Here is a 20,132-nt window from a genome sequence, read left to right as displayed (position 1 = left end):
GTTTTTGCTTGGGCTCGACTAAAATGAGTTTGAAACTCACAAAACAACAGAAAAAGATTGTTTATCTGTGAAACATTGGGAAAATGTCCCAGGCTTATTTATATATATAGACTTGGAGGAGACTTAAATTCCAAAATCATTTTCTGAGTTTTCTTTTTTTTTTTTTTTTTTTTTTTTTTAAAGATTTTATTTATTTATTTGACAGAGAGAAATTACAAGTACACTGAGAGGCAGGCAGAGAGAGAGAGAGAAGGAAGCAGGCTCCCTGCCGAGCAGAGAGCCCGATGCGGGACTCGATCCCAGGACCCTGAGATCATGACCTGAGCCGAAGGCAGCGGCTTAACCCACTGAGCCACCCAGGCGCCCTGAGTTTTCTTTTTTTTTAAGGTTTTTTTTTTTTAAGATTTTATTTATTTATTTGGCAGACAGAGATCACAAGTAGACAGAGAGAGAGGAGGAAGCAAGCTCCCTGCTGAGCAGGGAGCAGGCTCGATCCCAGGACCCTGAGATCATGACCTGAGCCGAAGGCAGAGGCTTTAACCCGCTGAGCCACCCAGGCGCACCCCTTTTCTTCCTGCCTATATTGTTGTAGAGAATGATCCATTTTTCTTGCAATGACACTTTGGTAGAATACCATTTACTTGTTTTTTCAAACTCTTCTCAGTGACTTTAAGACAAATCCCTCCCATCGTTGCCTTCTGTGGCGCGGGGTACTGGAGCTTGCAAACGACTGGTGAGGATTCACTTTGTTCTTTATTTCTGATTTTATGCTTTATGATCTGAGAATATATAACATGTATACAGAACTTCTGTTATAGGTGAAATTTGTGTTTCAGCAAAATCGGTATTAGTTGAAAACCTGGAGTTATAGGAAAATGTGTGTTCCTTATTTGCCATTTCTTACTGTCTATAGATATTGTTCTTTCTGCCCTGGTTTACTGTACTGGGGGAGGAGGGTTCTATATCCTTAATGGCTGCTCCCATTAGATTACAGAATGTTGCTGCCTTTGGGATGTTGGCTTCTCCCTAAGTGAGCCTGTCCCATACGGTGGTTGTGTAGGAATGAAGTAATGGCTTGAGGAGGTTTTGTAATACATGGTACATATTATCAAGTGAGAGTTCTCGGTGACAAAATTGGAAAAATCGTGTATTTCTCAAGAGAAACCAACGTATGGTGCTCTGACGTCTCATTTCACACGGTGACTGGTCCTTTGAGCCCGGAGGGGAATCTGGACCCCGTTCCTCAGCCCCCTTCACCCACCTCCCTTCGCTTTCATGACATGTGGCTATGGAACGTTCTGTGTCTGCTTTCGTGTCTGTTTCTTTTTTCATCCAGCGGTGTATCCCGTGGGAGCTGAGTGTTTGCCCGGGGAGAGGGCGGCTTATCTTTCTTTGACTTGGCCCAGCAGTATCTGCCGGGTGTGTCTCAGGATCCCTTGAAGCCCTGCAGTTTTGCAGACCTTTTCAGGACACTTGCCTTTGCCTGTGCTCCGAGGATCTCGGCTGCAAGAATTAACGAATCACCCAGGGTTGGGTGAGTGTGCTATCTATGCAGGAACAGATGCTTGCAAAAAAAAAATCCTTGCTCAGAGAAGTGAGAGAGGTTTTAAGATGTTTAAAAAATTCATAACTTGAAACCATAAAAAGACCATACGCCATACTCTTTATAGGCCCTAGTAAGAATGCAGTAAGCATTTTGATTACTGGATGTGCCTTCCCCTTTGGCATCCTTGTAGCCTGCGTGGGTAATTAACTTGGTGGCTTGATTGGTACCTGTGCGCTCGAAAAGGGGTGCGGTTCAGGGGAGACTGATTGCATCTAGAATACTGAGTCCCAAGGTCGCTGAATATTCGAGAGGGTGACAATTTTGAAGATTATCTTGTCCGGGAAAGCCAGTGATTATTGGTGGTGAAGACCAGCCTGTCTGCTATCTGGTCCCGCATCTGCCACTCTCTCTGACTGGGTGACCATGGGAAAGTTGACTTAAGCCCTTGGTCTCAGTTTTCTTATCTGTAAAAGGGGTCAATAATAGTGTCCCCCTCATGGTGGTTTTGAGGATTAAGGAAGTTCATATTTATAAAGCTCAGAGAACAATGCTGTATTCTAGAAAGTGCTGTGTAAGGGTTGGCTATATTAAAATAATAGTTGTACATTCCCCCCCGCCCCGAATGAGAAGCCTAAAATCCAGGAAAGGTCAAGTTAATTTTATAATGCACTCAGAAACGTCAAAAATTTGAACTAGAACCTGGTGAACAATTTGACAGCATCTGAATCATTTTTCTTCCCGCTTTGCAGTTTAAGGCAGAAACTATTAGTCATAATTATTATTATATTTTAATGGACAGTATTGTTTAGTTAAATACCTTATTTATTAACTGGGCTGACATTTAAACCTTCTCTTTTTTTCACAAGGGGCTTCACTTTTTTATTACATACTTTTTTTCCCTTGACATTTCGCTGTTGGAACTAATGATTAATTCTAGGGGAAGTGTTCCAGGATGCGATACCCTTTGCAGTGCTGTTGAGTTTTATTGTGTCATTTGATCCGCGATAATACTTCCTCGTCTGTGTCTTGAATAATATTGAAACTGTGAGAGTAGAAATCGAAGAGTCTTTTCTTTAATGGCTTTAATAGAAATTGCTTCCCTTTTCCCACCCTGAGGGAAGCCCTGTCATTTATGATTCATTGGATTTGGTAAGCTTTAGGAAATGCCTTCTTTTTTCTTAAAGTTGTATGAAACATGCCGTTACTCACTTTAGGATGGATGTCGGTGGAATGTTCCGCACGATGCGGGATGCATTTAAATTTTGGCATTTCTTTCCTTCTTTTAAAAAGATTTTATTTATTTGAGAAAGAGCACGAGTGGGCCTGGGGGTGCGGGGGAGGGGCAGAAGGAAAAGCGGTTTCCCTCTGAGCAAGGAGCCTGATGTGAGACTCGAACCCAGGACCCTGAGGTCATGACCTTAACCGAAGGCAGACGCTTAACCGACTGAGCCACCCAGGTGCGCTTCTTGGCATTTATTTCTTAAGCGTCATTTCTAGAGTATCTGAAACTTCAGCAGAGAATGATAGAGTGTCAGTTAAATTTTTTACTAAAAATTTCCTTATTTAATAAAGAAGCTGTTGGCAATATCCTGATTTAATTTGAAAACAAACTTAATGCCTTGTAGTTTATTAGGAAAATGCCTCGTGCTCTTTTCCTTCCCTTCTCTTCCTTCCTCCCTTTCTTTCTCTCTCTTTTTTTTAAAGATTTTATTTATTTATTTGACAGACAGAGATCACAAGTAGGCAGAGAGGCAGGCAGAGAGAGAAAGAGGAGGAAGCAGGTTCCCCTGCTGAGCAGAGAGCCCGATGCGGGGCTCGATCCCAGGACCCTGAGATCATGACCCGAGCTGAAGGCAGTGGCTTAACCCACTGAGCCACCCAGGCACCCCCTTTCTCTCTTTTTTTTGTACATTCCAGAAACTTTTTTTTTTGTTTGTTTTTTATTAAGTTCTGTCATTTTCTCATGAAGTAAAGAGAGTTACCGCACAGGACCTCTGAGATAAGCTTCATTACCTGCCACGGGGTGGGTTTGACCGAGCTGGAAATTGGCAGCGTAGCATCTGCTCATGAAACCCCGGACCTGGCTTCCATTTCTCCCCTCAAGCCGAGTTGGCCCCCTTTGGAGGGAACATCTACGCCCTCCCATTTCCGGAGCTGAAAAGCATTTCAGAGTCGCCTTAAACTGGGAGCAGCCACGATGGGCTTCACTAAGTGAGCAGAGAGAGCAGGCGCGGTACCTGTGGGCCGTGGAATATTACTCAGGGATAAAGAGGTCCCAGCCGTCAAGCCATGAAAAAACATGGCGGAAACTCAGATCCACGTTGCGCAGTGAAGGAAGCGGGTCGGAAAGGTTACATACTGTGTGATTCCAACCGCGTGACTTTCCGGAAGAGACAAAGGATGGGCAGTAGAAACATCAGTGGTTGTCAGGGGACAGGGTGGAGAAGGGGTGGCAGGGATGAAGCGATGGAGAACGGGGGATTTTTTTAGGGCGGAGAAATGATTTTGTGTGATGGTGTCATGGTGGGTGCGTGACATTTTGCGTTTGTCACACCCCGCAAAAGGTACACAGGAGTTGGACTTGAGTTAATAATGTGTCAGTGTTGGTCCATCCGTTCTAACAGATTTTTCACACTAACGCAGCTATTAATGATAGGAGACAGTGTGAGGAGAGTGAGGGAAATCGGGGCCCTCTGCATTTTCTTGGAAACGTAAAACTCTAAAAAATTCTATTTAAAAAAAAGATTCGTGTAGACTAATATATTTGCTGTCTGAGTTAGTAATAGTCAGTCTGCCTTCTTCCTCCATTTCTCAAGTGATACTTTTCCTCGTCATACCGGTGACTAACGGATCATACCAGATCTAATGAGTGAACTTTTCTCTTTTTAAAATATTTTTTAAAAATATAACCTCTGCACCCAACGTGGGGCTTGAGTCATGACCCCGAGAAGAAGAACTTCGCAGACTCTCCTGACTCTCTCTCCCCCAGGCACCCCCGAGCGAACTTTTCTTACTCATTTTCCTTGATGCCCCGACAACATCCAGCATTAATGGCTCAGCCTCTGGTTCCTGATGCTCTTGCCTCCTTGGCTTCCTGGTGTGACTTGAGAATGGATTTTCAGACTCCACTATTTGTAAATCTGGGATTCATCCGTCAGGGGGAAGGTTGTCATAAATGCTCCCTAGAAGCCCTTCCAACTCGGAGAACATGGGATTCATTCACCAAGTCTCCTTCCTCTTCCCGCCTGTGCCTGTTGGGCACGGACTCTGGGCTGCCATCTTGGTTATTTCTTTTTGTGCTGTTTTCCAGCCTCCTGCCTGAGATGCCACCCATGGTCACAGCTCCACCTCTGACTCCCTGTCCTGAACCTCTGACCCCTCTACTCCGCTGACAGGAGTGGAACTTTGGAGAAGGCATCCGAGAGGAGATAGCCGGGGGCTGAGGAAGGGCGAGTATTGAGGAGATGGGGGCAGTGACCTTTAGGACGTCGCCGGACAGCCTGCTTCCAGGCCCTGCAGTCACCCTCAGTCGGCCCCAACAAGACCTCTCGGCCCTTTCTTGCTCTTTCTCGCACTTGTAGCCAAGTTCTAGATCTGTCCGTAATTCTATCTTCTTCCCCCACACCTAATTTGTCATCGACTTGGAAAGATTCTTCATGTCAGAGTGTTCCCAGATATGCCTCCTGACTCTTCTCCTTGTCACTTCCATGCTTTCTTGCCTGAGACAGGACACCTGACTGGTGTCCTGATCGAGCCACCACCTCACTGTCAAATATTTTCTTAGAGCTTCGTGGTTTCCGCCTTGTCTTATAAACCGCAGTGCCTCATTCTGATCCACAGGTGACCCTCCTCCACGTTGGCCTGTTTCTGGCCGACTGAAATCTTTCTCTCACCTACTCATCTCATTTTCTTTTCCTTTTCTTTTTTTTCTTTTTTAAGATTTTATTTATTTATTTGACAGAGAGAGATCACAAGTAGGCAGAGAGGCAGGCAGAGAGAGAGAAGGAAGCAGGCTCCCTGCTGAGCAGAGAGCCTGATGTGGGGCTCGATCCCAGGACCCTGGGATCATGACCTGAGCCGAAGGCAGAGCCACCCAGGCGCCCCTCATTTTCTTTTCACTACCTTCTTGCCTCCATTATCCTGTATCTCCTATCGCCGCAGCTCCTGGCATAGGGCAGACACCTTTTTTTTAAGTAGGTGCCACACCCAACGTGAATCCCAGTGCAGGGCTCGAACTCACGACCCTGAGATCAAGACCCGAGCTGAGGGGCACCGGGCGGCTCAGTGGGTTAAAGACTGCCTTCTGCTCAGGTCATGATCCCAGGGTCCTGGGATCGAGCCCCTCATCAGGCTCTCTGCTCAGCGGGGAGCCTGCTTCCCTTCCTCTCTCTCTGCCTGCCTCTCTGCCTACTTGGGATCTCTGTCTGTCAAATAAATAAATAAAATCTTAAAAAAAAAAAAAAAAGACCCGAGCTGAGATCAAGAGTCGGATGCTTAACCAACTGGCGGGCACTTTTATTTAATGCAGGAATGAACTCCGCCTGGACTGTATCTTATCCACAACCTTTCTCTAGCTTTAAAAATTGACTAATACTTGGGGTGCCTGGGTGGCTCAGTGGATTAAGCCACTGCCTTCAGCTCGGGTTATGGTCTCAGGGTCCTGGGATCGAGTCCTGCATCAGGCTCTCTGCTCAGCGGGGAGCCTGCTTCCCCCACCTCTGTCTTTGCCTGCCTCTCTGCCTACTTGTGATCTCTGTCAAATAAATAAACAGAAAATCTAAAAAAAAAAAAATTCTTTAAAAAAAAATTGACTAATACCTATTGTCAGAAGTGAACACATTGCATTGGATGGTTCTCTCTGAGTACCTGTTGTCTGTTGCCTGATGGAGAACACATCCCAGAACGACGAACCTCAGGGTGCCATGGTGTGGCTTTGGGTCCCCTAGCGTGCTGGGTGCAGTTGCTGAAACCTCAGCAACTGGTCCCTCTAGATGTCTGTTATTGGGGACAATCCCAGTGATTGTGACACCTGAATGAGAGGCTGAACAGTCTGTTATCTTCAGAGGCGCAGAGTAAGCACCAAACCCACCTCACTGTGGGCTCGGCAAGGGTTGGCTGTTTCCCACAGCTGTTCAGAGAGGCTGACCAGTGTCCACGGGACACCGAGAGGACTGTCTTTAGTGAGTGGATGAGATCGATGTGCTGGGAGTAGGGCGAGCTCGACGGCAGCTCACGAAGGGCAGCCTCTGTTGACACAGAGCCACGTGGTGCGTGGGCACTGAGGGGGGGGTTCCCGGCTGGGGTTTTTGTCTTCAAGAAGACCATGTCGCTCCTGACATTTTATTTACTCCGGCATTTGTGTTGGAGGCAGAACGGAGGGGGGCTGATGTCTTGTTTTGTACCCTCAGACTCATCAAGAAATTGACATCATTGACATGGGGCGAATTGGATCCCCCCCTTCTTAACCCCTCCCCCTCCCACACACAACTGGGGTAAAAAGAGCTTCTCTTCCCAACACCTCTGCTTCCACGTCTGTTCTCCGTGCTTTTGTCCTTGCCTATCTAATCAAGGCAGGAAATGCCTTCTACCAAACCAGTGAAAATGCAGATGGAAGGATTGCCTTGTCTTCGTTTTCAGAGGGAAGTTGGAGTCTGCATGAACATGGGATCGGAGAAGTGCCATCTTTTTTTGCCAAGAGCTATTGAATAAACCAGGTGCTTGTTATGTCGGGTGCATGTGCGAAGCGTGGTCACCAGATGTTTTCCTGAAATTACGGCCCAATTTGTAGTCCGGTGGATTTTACTTATCGTAGCCGATCCTCATGGGGACCCTGGGAAGTAGAGCCCTGGTTCTCAGGCCAGAGTTCACATCAGAATCTACTGGAAGGCACCCTGAGCCTTTCTGATGCTGAGAACCTGTGCTGGGATGGAATTTGCATTTCTTACGAGCTCCCACGGGATGCTTTTGCTGCTGATTTGTAACCACAGTTTAAAACCCCCCTGCATGGGGCACCTGGGTGGCTCGGTGGGTTAAGCCTCTGCCTTTTGCTCAGGTCCTGATCTCAGGGTCCGGGGATTGAGCCCTCTGCTCAGTGGGAAACTTGCTTCCCCCCCTCCCTGCCCCCCACCTGCCTGTGATCTATCAAATGGATAAATAAAATCTTAATAAATAAATAAATAAATAAACCCCCCTGTACCAGACAAGCCCTGGCCGGCTTTGTCTGCATTTTTCAGGTAAGGAAAGTGTCCTCTAGAAGGGATACGTGTGCTGCCTGAAATTCTCACTGTCCCAGAGTCAGGGCCGTCTCTTGTACTGAGACAGGAGGAGCCTGTCCTGCTCGCAGGTAACAGCCCCTCTGGACTTGTAATCTAGTTGGAAGATGCAGGAAGAGAGGAGGAAGGTCTGGAAAGCAGAAGCCAAGTACAAGCAAAACCCCAGAGATGATAAAGCAAGGCATTTTTTTCCCTTGAAAGAGTAGATCAGGGAAGGCTTTCTGGAGGAGGTGACATTGGACCCGGGGCAGGAAGGCAATATTTGAGAGGGAAGAATATAGAACAGCACCAGCACCACGTCAGGAAATGCGCCGTGCGAAACAGCAGAGGCCAGCAGGGTTGGAAAACCATTGATTCACAAGTAGAGACATCAGGGTTGGTCGATGAATGCCTGGCTAGGAATTTTCACATTTAATTCGGTATTGGTCAGACTCAAGGTTTTTGAGTAAAAAAGGGCTACAGTGAAAACCAGACTTTTGAAATAACATCTATGAACTTGAGAAAACTTCTGCTCAGAGTTTTTCTTGAAGTACTTTCCGGAGACGTGAGGGGTATGTAGGCTAGCCTGCCGAATGTACTTACTGCTTTTCACTAGGGTTGGAAAGAACAGACGGCGAAGCGTGTCTTTAGGAAGTCGATGGGGTCTCGTCCTCTCCCTGCCTTGTGCTGGTGAATCGGGGCACCCCCACTCGCAGACGGTCAGCCTTCTGGTCTCCTCCCAAATGATCAAACAGGCCAGACAGCCTCTCCCGCCTGTTTGAAGTCTCTGGTTGATGTGAAACAGCTGATCTGTTGTCCTTTCTTTTGCTCCCAGACTTTTTTTTGAAGGAAGCCAATCCGTCCGCATAGATAGCTGTTTTTGAACTTTCTCAAAACCCCTTATCTAAGTCCCTGTGAGGAAGCTGCTGGCCGCCAGCCTTTGGTGGTGGTGGTGGTGGTGGTGGTGCGGGGTTGGAGGGGGGGGTTAGCTCCTCCCTCCCTCCTGGCCTGTGGCTCCGGGGACAGAACACAAGGTGGCTTTGTTACCAGGCAGGGCTGGGGTTACACACCCTTCGCCCTTTGCCCTCCTGAGCGGAGCTGCTCTGGGTCCCCACAAAATGGCCAATGTGCGCTCCTTCCCTCTCTACGTGGGGTGCTCAGAACTACTTCGGGGGCTCTAGAACCCAGCCCCGTGGCTTCCTGAAATCTGCGTCTTGGGCTTCTGTGAGTGCCCGTTTTCTGTGAGTTTTTCTTCACTCGGAATTCCTCGGTGGCATTCATTTACGTACGTGTGTCTGCGTGAGTGTGTCTGCTTCAAATGAGTGTATTTAAAGAAAAGTGGTGGGTGTGTTTTTAAAGTTTGTATTTAAGTTCTAGTTAGTTGACATAGTGTGATATTGACGGAAGGGGTTTATCCTTAAAACTGGAAGGAAGAATCCTTTGCGAATTCTTGGTCCAAGTTTGGATGGAGAATTGTCCCCTTTCTTGACTGTGATCTTGTCTCCTTTGGTTTCATGCTCTACATGAGCCGGGGTAGTGAGGAGACGGCCTCCTAGGAGAGGGCCGCCTTACAATTGTGTATTTCTGAATGGGTGATAGTCTTCTCAGTCCTTAACCAGGAGGCCGCTCTCCTACGGGTCACTTGTTTGTCTCCAGAGAGGTTGTGTGTGTTCATGATAGTCGTGTGGAGGCGCACACTTTTTTTTCCTAAAGTTTTTATTTTAGGGGCGCCTGGGTATGCTGTCGGTTATGTGCCAGATTTTGGTTTCAGCTCAGGTTATGGTCCTGGGGTCATGAAATCAAGCCCTGTGTCAGGCTCTGTGCTCAGTGTGGAGCCTGCTTGGGTTCTCTCTCTCCGTCTGCCCTGCGGGGACCCCCCTCCCACGATGCACATGTGCTCTCTCTCAAGTTATTTTAACCCACTGAGCCACCCAAGCGCCCCCTCAAGTTATTTTCATTCCAGTTAACCTGTTACGTTAGTTTCAGGGTGTAATGGAGTGATTGAATTCTGTAAATCACCTGGGGCTCATCACGACATGTACGCACACATTTTTAAAGCCTATTTATTGAGGTGTGATTTATAGAGCAGAATGTGAATGGGTGTCAGGCGTACAAGTCAGAGGTTTTTAGTACATTTGCAGAGTTGTGTGACTGTCACCACAACGTGGTTTCAGAACGTTTCCAGCCCCCCCCTCCCCCCAAATCTCCATCCTCCCTCCGACACTTTCCTGTCCGCCCAGCCCCTCTCTAGAGCCCCAGGAATCCGCTCTCCATCTCTGCAGATCTGCCGTTTCTGGATAATTCCTGCAAGTCAGGTCATTGGCTCTGTGATCTCTTGCATCTGGCTTTGACTTAGCAAAGGGATTCTGAGGTTCATCCGTGTTGTAGAGGTGTCCGCATTTCGTTTAGTTTTGTTGGTGACGAGGAGTCCCTTGCTCGGCGGGAGCCCTGCCTGGTGGGCTTCTGTCTCCTTCCCACCTGTTGGCCCCTCCTTTGTGTGGATGTACGTCTTCATGTCCCCCTGGGAGACGTCCGGGCTTCGCCGGGGGAGCACAGTTGCTGGCTCATGTGCTCAATCTGTGATTAAATTTTTTTTTTTTTTAAAGATTTTATTTATTTATCAGAGGGAGAGAGAGCGAGCACAGGCAGACAGAATGGCAGGCAGAGGCAGAGGGAGAAGCAGGCTCCCCGCTGAGCAAGGAACCCAATGTGGGACTCGATCCCAGGACGCTGGGATCATGACCTGAGCCGAAGGCAGCTGCTTAACCAACTGAGCCACCCAGGCGTCCCTCTGTGATTAAATTTTAAAGAAACTACCGAAGTGTTCTCCCAAGGGCCTACACCTTCTTCTGGTCCCACCAGCAGCGTGGGAGAATTCCAGCTGTTCCACCCTGTAAATAACACTTGTTACCATCACAGTGGGTGTGAAAACGCGTCTTTGTGGATGTCATTTGCATTTCCGCATGACTAACGATGTTGGACGCCCCCCCTCCGAGTGCTTATTAACCGCAGGCGTGTCTTTGGAGATGGAAGCTTTCTTGTTACCCGGTTTAAAACCCGAGCTAACAGTTAATGTATCGATTTGGCGTTCCTCTTAACATCTGGGCTTTTCCTCTGCCAGTTTAATTATTGCTGCGTTGTCCGAAGTTCACAATATTCTGCTATTATTGTCGTCTTCCTCTTACGGTATGAATGGAGTTAGAGTTTACCAGTAATCCTTTCCCAGTGTTTTACTCCCTTCAGCCCTTGTTTTGCTGAGGGTTAGCCTTCCTCCTTCCAGTAGTTTCTTCCGCAAGGGCTTGGACAACAGTATTCTGAGCTGTTGACTGTTTTAAAATGTGTGACTCTTCTGTTTGAATGAAAAATTGGGTTTAATGTTTTGATTCCTCTTTTCTTTCATCGAGGACCGTTTTGATAGTTTAAGCATTATGTGTTGCCCTGGGTGAGTCTGAATTTTTGTCCCCTCGTGTTTTGTTTGGACTTTGTACCCAGGTGTCCAAATGATTCCTGCTTCATTTTTGAACGTCAGTGATCACACAGGAAATGCCTTGGTGTTGATCATCTTGAGTTAGTGGTTTCTGGAATATATGTTCATTCACGGTGGAGAATCACCTTCTATTTCTGGAATGTTTTCCTGAATTCTGTCTTAAACTTTTTTCTTTTCTTTCTTGTTCCATTATTACTTTTTAATCATTAGGGACTCTGGTTGTGGGCGAGTTGGCGCACCTGCCTGTCTTCCATTGCTATCACTTTTTACTCTGTTTTAAATCTTTTTGCTCCCTTTTCTCCATTTTTCCCATCAAGAACCTCCTATTTTCACTGGGCATCTTTTCTTCTAGCCACTTCCATTTTGGTGACTGTCTTCGTCTGTTTGGGCACTCTAACTGTACCATAGAGTGGGTGACTTAGGAACAGCAGAACTCTCTCCCAGTTCTCGAGGCTGGGAGTCCAAACAGGAAGGCATCTGCTTCCTAGGCTGCTGGCTTCCCACTGGGTCCTCACATGGCAGAGGGGCTGAGCTAGGGCTCTGGGGGCCCTTCATAAGGGCGCCAGTCCCACTCGCGAGAGCCCCCCCCCACCATGTAACCCCTCCCAAAGTACCCCACCCCCCCAACTTGCCATCACTTTGGGGATTTAGTTTCAACAATGAATTTGGGAGCAACATGAACATATATTTTATAGCAGTAACGTTCTTACTCATCTTTCTGGTATTCCCCTGAGGTCTGCCTTTATCCTTTATTTTCTTCTCCTGTTTTCCCGTAGGATTTATAAGAGTTCAGGAAAGCTTTTTTTTTTTAAGATTTTATTTGATTGTACGTAAACAATGAATCTTGGAACACTGAATCAAAAACTAATGTATTGGGGTGCCCGGGTGGCTCTGTGGGTTAAGGCTCTGCCTTTGGCTCAGGTCATGATCTGAGGGTCCTGGGATCGAGCCCTGCATCAGGCTCTCTGCTCAGCAGGGAGCCTGCTTCCCCCCCCCCCCCCCGCCTGCTGCTGTGTCTACTTGTGATCTCTGTCAAATAAATAAATAAAATCTTCAAAAAAATGTATTTTATGGTGACTAACATAGCACAATAAAAATTAAAAAAAAAAAAAAGAATTTGAGAGAGAGGGAGCCGGGGGAGGGTGAGAGGGAGAGGGAGAAGCAAAAGACTCCCCACTGAGCAGGACGGTGGGGGGTGGGGTGATGGACATGGGGCTCTATCCCAGGACCCTGGTCTTGTGATCTGAGCTGAAGGCATACGCCTCACCAACCGAGCCACCCAGGTGCCCCTCTTGTAAATCCTCTCATGTTTTCGTCCGAGTCCATTATTTCATTGTTTAAGTTGGGACAGCATGTTTGGGGCTAATTCTTTTGTTCTTGTTTTTTTTTTTTTCTTTTTTTTCTTTTTTCCTTCAATCTAGCATCTTTGTAAAGGTCCTTTGTTATCTGGGGAGTGCTTTATGAACTAGCTATTTGTAACAGCTTCTGGAGAGCCAGGAGACCGTCCCATGCTCATAGGAACTCTGGTGACCCGAGGGGGTGTGTATAATCCTTTTGTCCTCTGTGTTTTCTCTGCTTGCTGGACTGGTAGCATTCCCAGGGCCCTCTCTTTTTCACCTGGCCTTGGCAATGGGCGGCGTCCTGCTGATGGGTCTTACCTGTGTGGTTTCTCCATCAGCCCCATCTCTAGTGGGCTCTCCCACTAGAGATGCTGCATTCAGAGAAGCTCTCGTGCTAACCTCTATGCCTCTTCCCCTGGTTCCCAGAAAGTTCTTGCAGGCTTTGTTGGCTTGGGATACCCTGAGTGTTCGGGGAGCCTGGCTTTGCAGACATGGGCAGCCTCTCCGTTCCTTCTCCTCTGACCTTGACGGCAGTTTGGCAACTCTTTTCCCTGGTTTCTGGTTTGGAGTCGCAGATGTGTTCGGAGTGGAGTTGGCGTGTGTGTGTGTGTGTGTGTCCTTAATGCTTTTGGGTACATTCCAAGAGGAATTCTTGAAGCCAGGATACGACGACAAGGCAACTCTAGCTTTTTCATCTTTTCTCTGCCAGTTAAAAATTTTATTTTTCGTTGTAGTTCCTGTTTCATTCAGCCGAAGAGTGAAGTCGTTTCACGTATAGCTTTTTTGCTTTGAGGTCTGGAATGATCATGTTACTAGTAATGTATCACAAGGGAAGAAGGGTTCATTTGCTTTGCTTTGACCATTCCTGAAGGAATTCAGAAGGTACGGGTGATTATGGAGTTCAAGTTCAAGTGGAGCCTGAACTGATCTATAGAGACAGGAGGCTTTTGGGGGGCTGTTAGACCTGTTGGCCTAGACGGCTGTGTTGTGTTACTGGACCCACCAATTCTGATAGCAAGCATCAACGTGGTCACCCCTTTATGACTTGCCAGTGTTCCTCGGGTATTCCCGTGACATTCCTAGGATGCTCAGCTCAGGCCTCTCGGCCGGATTGATATTTGAATTGAGCAGTACTTTCCATGTACAGCCACGGTCTGCATGCGGCTGGGGAAACAAAGGAGGGACTGCATTGTTGAAGTGTCAGTAGCCAGAGTGGAAATAATACAGGCGTGAGGTCATTTGGAGACGGAGGAAAAAGGAATTTAAGGTACTAAATACCTATCAGTAACTAGCTCACTTTTCATTTTTACGTGCCAAGAGGCTAAAAAAGGACAGTGCATATTCATCAAGAGATCTTGGGCCCCCGGGGTGGGGGGGGGGAGGGTTTAGTTTAGGAGGTGAGGCGCCTTGCCCTTTGCTCAGGCAGGACAAGGAGAAAGTGCCTTTGTAGGGAGGGTCCCTAGCATCTTTGAGGTGGGGGTGATGGGGGGGGCTAGGCCCCTTCCTCTCCGCTGTCCCCTCCCTCGCTGGGCATCTGAGCTGTATCTCCTTGACGCAGGGGGAGGGGCAGGGGGCGGGGCCCTGATGCAGTGGGAGGAGGAGGAGGAGGAGGAAGAGGAGGAAGAGGAGGAAAACGAAGGCATCAAGGGATGCTCTGAATGACAGGGAGGGATTAAGACCAAAGCAGGAAAACGTGCAGAGCTTGGGTGGGGACAGGCATGGCAAACTGAGCAGATGTCCATTTTCTCTGGAACTTGTGTTTCCTTTTAACTGTGAGACCCCAAACAGAAAACCTGCAGGGAAATAATTTTTCGTAGTTTGGGGAGATTGTCTGACACACAGCTGATTTCCTAACTAATCAGAGGTGCACCCCCACGTCTGATTCACTGAGCAAGCAAACGACCCGTGGCCCCATGCCCGTGAGGCCTTGCGCTTGGGGCATCGCAGATGAACGGGTCGGGTCCCACCGCTCAAGACCGTGGTGGATCAAGCAAAGCCCAGATCACATGACAAACTGATTAGAAATAGGTTCTTAAAGTTTACTGGGGGTGGAAATTAGAGAGCTGCCTCCTTAACAGATCTGGGAAGTCCTAGGTGAGCATTCAGAAAAGGAGGAGCTGTTCCCAGAAAGGCTGCATCGCTTGGCCACAGAGCCCAATGTCGAATGTATAGGAATGAATAATATAGGAATATTAGGAACTAATATAGTAATATAGGAGCGAGTACTACTCTCCAGCGGGCTTTGGTGGGGTTTGTGGGGAAATGTGTAGAAAGTGGTGTTTTTGAGGTAGTCGACAGACCCTTTCTCGGTCCAGTCAAAGGATGTGTCTTTTCAGGCGAGGGGAGTATAAGTCAACGACCAAAGTTGTTGAGGTGACTCCATGGTTTCCATCTGCCAACCTCAGGGCCAGCCTTTGGCATCACAGTGAAAATGCCGAGAGGCAGTGCGAAGGGGCCGCCATGTGGAATTTTGTCAGAAACTTCTGGGAGCCCAACTCTTTTTATAAAGATTTTATTTATTTATTTGACACAGAGAGAGACAGAGAGAGATCACAAGTAGGCAGAGAGGCAGGCAGAAAGAGAGGGGGAAGCAGGCTCCTCGCTGAGCAGAGAGCCCGATGCGGGACTCCATCCCAGAACCCTGAGATCATGACCTGAGCCGAAAGCAGAGGCTTAACCCACTGAGCCACCCAGGTGCCCTGGGAGCCCAACTCTTAAGGAGAAGGTTGAGCCAGGAGTTGGCTGAGAAGAACCTACCACGTGAGATTTACGAGCCGGATGGTTTTTTCCGAACACAGAAGCTGAGCGGTGACGTGATTTCAGATGTGTCAGACACAGCGCTCAGCTTGTACCTCACGCCACAGGTGACCCCCGGTGCCTGTTTTGTGGCATTCTCAGTTACTTGGGGCCCCTCTGGGCCTCTTTCCCGTCTTCCACCGGGGCCCTGGCATGAGTTTGCTAGGGCGGCCATAACATAGCACCACAGGTTGGGGTCGGGGATACAACAACAGAAGCTCTGGAGGCTGGAAGTCCAGACTACAGTGGTGGCAGGGCTGGTTTCTCCTGAGGGCCCGTGTCCTGGCAAATGGCTGCCTTCCAGTGCCCTCACATGGCCACTCCTCTGCTCTGGCGTCCCTTGTGTCTGTGGGTCCAGCTTTCCGCTCATAAGGACACCAGTCAGACTGAATTAAGGCTCATCTTAATGACCTTATTGTAACTTAATCACCTCTTTTAAGGACCTTTCTCCAAATAGAGTCATACTTTGAGGTACTGAGGGTGAGAACTTCAGTATAAGAATTGGGGGGGAGTGGAGGGGCACCTGGGGTGGCTCAGTCGGTTAATCTGCCTTCTGCTCAGGTCATGGTCTTGGGGTCTTGGGATCACGTCCCGCATCAGGGGTCCCTGTGTAGTGGGGAGTCTCCCGTCTCTGCCTCCCACCCTCCCCGCTCCCAAATCATGTTCTCTCTCTCTCAAATCTTTTAAAAATTTTGTGGGGGAACAATATTCAGCCCATGACCACCTGTTGACTGGGCACAGTGATTCTTTTTTGCTTTCTTGCCCCCCACCATTTGCTTTCATTATGGCTTTTGCTTGTACAGCCAGATGGACTCTGACCCCTCAGCCCAAGTCCATCTCCAGCTTCCCCGCAGGGCCCTGGATGTTCCCAGTCAGACTCTCACCTTCCCTCCCACACACTCTTCTGCTCTAATATAAAACTTTCTGGTCTTTGCTATTCTTCTGTATCCTCCTGGGCAGCTTACTGTTAACGTTGGGTTCATTTTTCCATAACCTTGGGTTTATGGCCTCATGCTTTCCTTTCTATCTCCACTGGCCACGTTGTCCCTGAGGCACAGATTGTCACAATAGCTTTGTCACTGGACCTGCCATCTTTCTCCAGCCTGTAGGATTAGTTCCTCCTCGGATGGTTTTTCTAAGATTCTGCTTTGCACGTTCTTAATCACGCAGGGGCTCCCGGCTGCCTCCAGGGAAGGACCGTGTTTCTCAGCCAGGGCTTGAGCTCTTCGTCATTTGGTTCCAGCCTGTTTTCCAAACCCTCTTTCCACATGAATCCGTATTCTTCCTGTATGCCGCCTAGTTTCTGTCCCATAACTTCGTGGGGGCTCTTCGTCTTCCCCGCAGTGCCTTCTCCTGTGTGCTTGTCTCCTTGCCATTATTATCTGATATTAGAGACTTGATTGAGGACCGTTCCTACCCTCTCAGTGATGGAAGGGCCACCTCCCCCGCCCCCCGCCCATTGTGCTCTGTGATCCTGCATATCCAGAAAGGGCCCAGCATCAAGCATCCGTTATTGGAATCTTTATGCCCCGTGCTGTGTCTAGCCAGGTGCTGAGATCCAAAGATATCAAGCTTTGATTCCTGCTTTAGGTCTTGAGGCCCTGGGGTCCTGGGAGGTGTAATCGGGCAGAGGCCCATGGGACTCACCACCATGGTAACATTGAATGACGGGTGTGGGTGCAGAGGGGGCATTGGTACCAGAGTCCTGCCAAGGGGTCGGGGATGTGATCCTGGAACGGAGTTCAAAAGCCAGGGTGGAAGTTTCCAGGTGGAGAAGTAGTGCAAAGCGTTCAGCCCCTGAGAGCCATGCTCCAGAGAGATCTAGAGCAGGACAGAGGGGAGGGGGAGGTTGGGGTAAGGTGGGGTGTGGCTGGGGCAGGGCAGGAGGACGGGGCCAGGCATGTAGAGGAAAGAAGATTGGGTTTTGTTTCTAGGGAAGTAACGTTGTTGATACCATTATATGTGTAGTGATTTCTTGGGAATGGGGGGCCCGTGGGGCGGGTGGCAGGAAAGAAATGAATTAGAAGGTGATTGTGATGGAAACAAGCCGAAGAAATGGGGGGAAGAGACCCTACCCTATGTCGCCTGTGTTTGTGGCATCGCGTGTTTACCTTCCTCAACAGATTCTAAACTCAAGAGCCACGATGTCTGCTTTATTTTTTTATCTTGATCAAGCCCATGTTTCTTTGCATGTTCTGTGTGCATGACAGCTAACTAAGGGACACTGATGGTACGGCTTAGGCATTGCTTATCCTCTTCTGTCCAAACTCCAAAAGCCGTGCCCGGCTCACTGTGGGCCCTGAATACTGTGCTGGACGCCGCAAAATTTGTACTATGAGAGCGGACTGTAAAACTAGGGAAGAAAATACGTTAAAATACGCACCACTGTTGGCATGTTTGGGTTGGTTGAGGGAGACCTGACATTTCATGAAGGCACCAAAGTCGCCCATGTGTGAGTCCCATGTGGGGGGAGCGAGGGCTCACCAAGCTGTGGCTCCTCGGATTCGAGGACGGCTCGGAGACCGCAGATGCCCCTGAGGTCTTGACATGCATTGTGTCTTCTGACGGGTTTTTCTTTCTCACTGCTTTCCGCAGATATTCTAGAGTCTGCTTTCACCATGGGAGAAATAGAGCAGAGGCCAAGTCCAGGATCGCGACTGGGGGCCCCGGAGAACTCGGGGATCAGCACCTTGGAACATGGTCAGAAGCCGCCCCCGACGCCTTCTGGGAAACTCATGTCCATCAAAATCCAGATGCTGGATGACACCCAGGAGGCATTTGAAGTTCCGGTAAGTTGGGGTAGAGGTGTGAACTCAGACGGGTGGGCAGCCTTCAGGACGGGGAGGTTCCTCGAATCCCCTTTTTCAGTGACAGGAGGTGGCGGGAGTTGGGGGGTGCGGTCCACCCCCCTCCCCCCCGCCGCCCTAGCACGCTCTTCTCACCCGATCTGGTTCTCCGCCGTCCAGTATTGTGACTCATGCGTGCACGGCCTAGATCGTGGTCTCAGTGGGCCGATCACTTGAATTACAGACTTTCCTACGAGAGTATGTGTGTGTATGTGTGTGCACATGTGATCTGTATATATTTGAACTGGATGCAGTTGTGGTCTTGTCTCATTTGCTCACTACAAGTCTTCCTCTCACGGTGCGTGTGTGTGCACGTGCGTGTGCCGCTAATCTAGGGTACAGGCAAGAAAATTCCTGAGAAAATCATCAAAGAGCCCCATGTGGGTTTTCATGCCAGGAGAGATGTGGACGTCTGTGTTTGAGGGTGGGAGGTGGGGGGGGGGGCAGAAAAACCCTGATCTAGGTCCACAGTGTTAGCAGCCTCACAATTAGGTGTCTCTAGACACCAGGAAATGGGGGTGTCTGGGAGCCAGGCAGAGAGGGAAGAATCAATAGCCTTGGCCTCTTTCTTCCATGGGAGCCCTTTACCCTGGCCCTGGCCCCCATGCCCCTGCGGTTCTGCCCTTTGTCCTCGAGCCCCGCCTCCTCCTCCTCTCCCGCCTCCTCCTGCTGGAGGGTAGGGAACCAGCACCAGTTACAGGTGGTGAGATTTCTTGGGCCCAAGGCGGGGAGGGTGAGATGAGTGCTCTGGGTGCTTTAGAATTTGGACCGCGCTTTCCTCCAGAATCCTTGTCCCTCACGTGGATTGGGGTCCGCAGACCTTGTTTGGGGCACGCTTCGGGTTTCGTTTTCTGCATTCTGTCTCAGGTACTATACAGCGAATCTGGCATTGTTGGTGGGGAAGACAATAACTCCTGAATTCTCAACAGCCAACTAAAACACAAAACTTTGGGAACGTAACCTGTTCTTAAAGTGGAGACGACCCGTCTATTACTCCTGCTGGCTAGAGGGACTGTGGGATTTAAGAGTTGACACAGACGTCTGTAACCTGTCATTTAATCACTTATGCAGTACGATTCACTAAATCATACTCCTCTTAATATGGTTCCAAGAGTGCGAATTACCATTAAGTGTCTCAGGGAAAGGTAAACCTCAGAATAGCTGTGCTGAAAACTGCCAGTTTATTGTACATTTATTTTCTTGTTGTGGAATGCTTGTCTTTCAAGGGCTGGGGAACATCTCTGTATTCTGGTGAACAAAGCTCTTTGCCAGTCTGCTGAAACTGTGAACATAAATGAGGGCATCTGCCAGCCTGTTAGAATTAGGCCTTCTGGAACAGGTACCCCCCTCCCACTTTCCAGTGCCTTCTCTTCGTTGCCAGACTGGTTTGGTGAGGTATTTAGTTTCAGGGTTTCCTGTTGGGCCTGTACTAAGGGCCTCTGAGCCCAAGTCTCTAGCTACACATTCTGTTAAATGGTGTTTGTGTGTGGTTTGGACTGAGGACCGATCAAATATTAATGTTGGGTGTGTGAACCACAGGGAGTGTTGTTCACCTGCATTTCCTCAGTGTCCCTAAACCAAAGAATGTCACTAACAGCTAGGAACTGTATAGGATGTCCCTAAGGAAAGGAGTGAAAGTAGGTTTTCATTGTTTAAAATTATTTGACTCGATGATGGGACGCCTGGGTGGCTAAGTCGGTTTAAACATCTGCCTTCAGCTCAGGTCGTGATCCCAGGGTTCTGAGTTCAAGCCCCGCATCAGGCTCTCTGCTCAGCTGGGAGTCTGCTTCTCCCTCTGCCTGCTGCTCTCTTTGCTTGTGCATGCTCTCTCTGACAAATAAATCTTTAAAAATTTTATTTTACTAG

At 48.7% G+C, this 20,132-nt stretch overlaps 1 protein-coding gene across 4 annotated transcripts in view; it reads left to right on the top strand.

Moving 5' to 3' along the window:
• The window catches only part of FARP1 (FERM, ARH/RhoGEF and pleckstrin domain protein 1), a 273,312-nt gene that overhangs the window by 41,314 nt on the left and 211,866 nt on the right, over positions 1 to 20,132 (top strand). For all 4 annotated transcript variants that reach the window (XM_032315064.1, XM_032315065.1, XM_032315063.1 and 1 more), the window contains one exon: positions 18,016 to 18,209. In XM_032315064.1, the coding sequence (XP_032170955.1) occupies positions 18,039 to 18,209 (171 nt within the window). In that variant the 5' untranslated portion in view covers positions 18,016 to 18,038. Of the gene's footprint in view, positions 1 to 18,015; positions 18,210 to 20,132 lie in introns of those variants that run through there.

The sequence above is a fragment of the Mustela erminea genome, chromosome 15 (assembly GCF_009829155.1).
Source record: "Mustela erminea isolate mMusErm1 chromosome 15, mMusErm1.Pri, whole genome shotgun sequence".
In the NCBI taxonomy this organism is placed as follows: domain Eukaryota; kingdom Metazoa; phylum Chordata; class Mammalia; order Carnivora; family Mustelidae; genus Mustela; species Mustela erminea.
The sequence above is the reverse complement of the archived record's forward strand: the minus strand, read 5'-3'. Positions and strand labels throughout refer to the sequence as shown.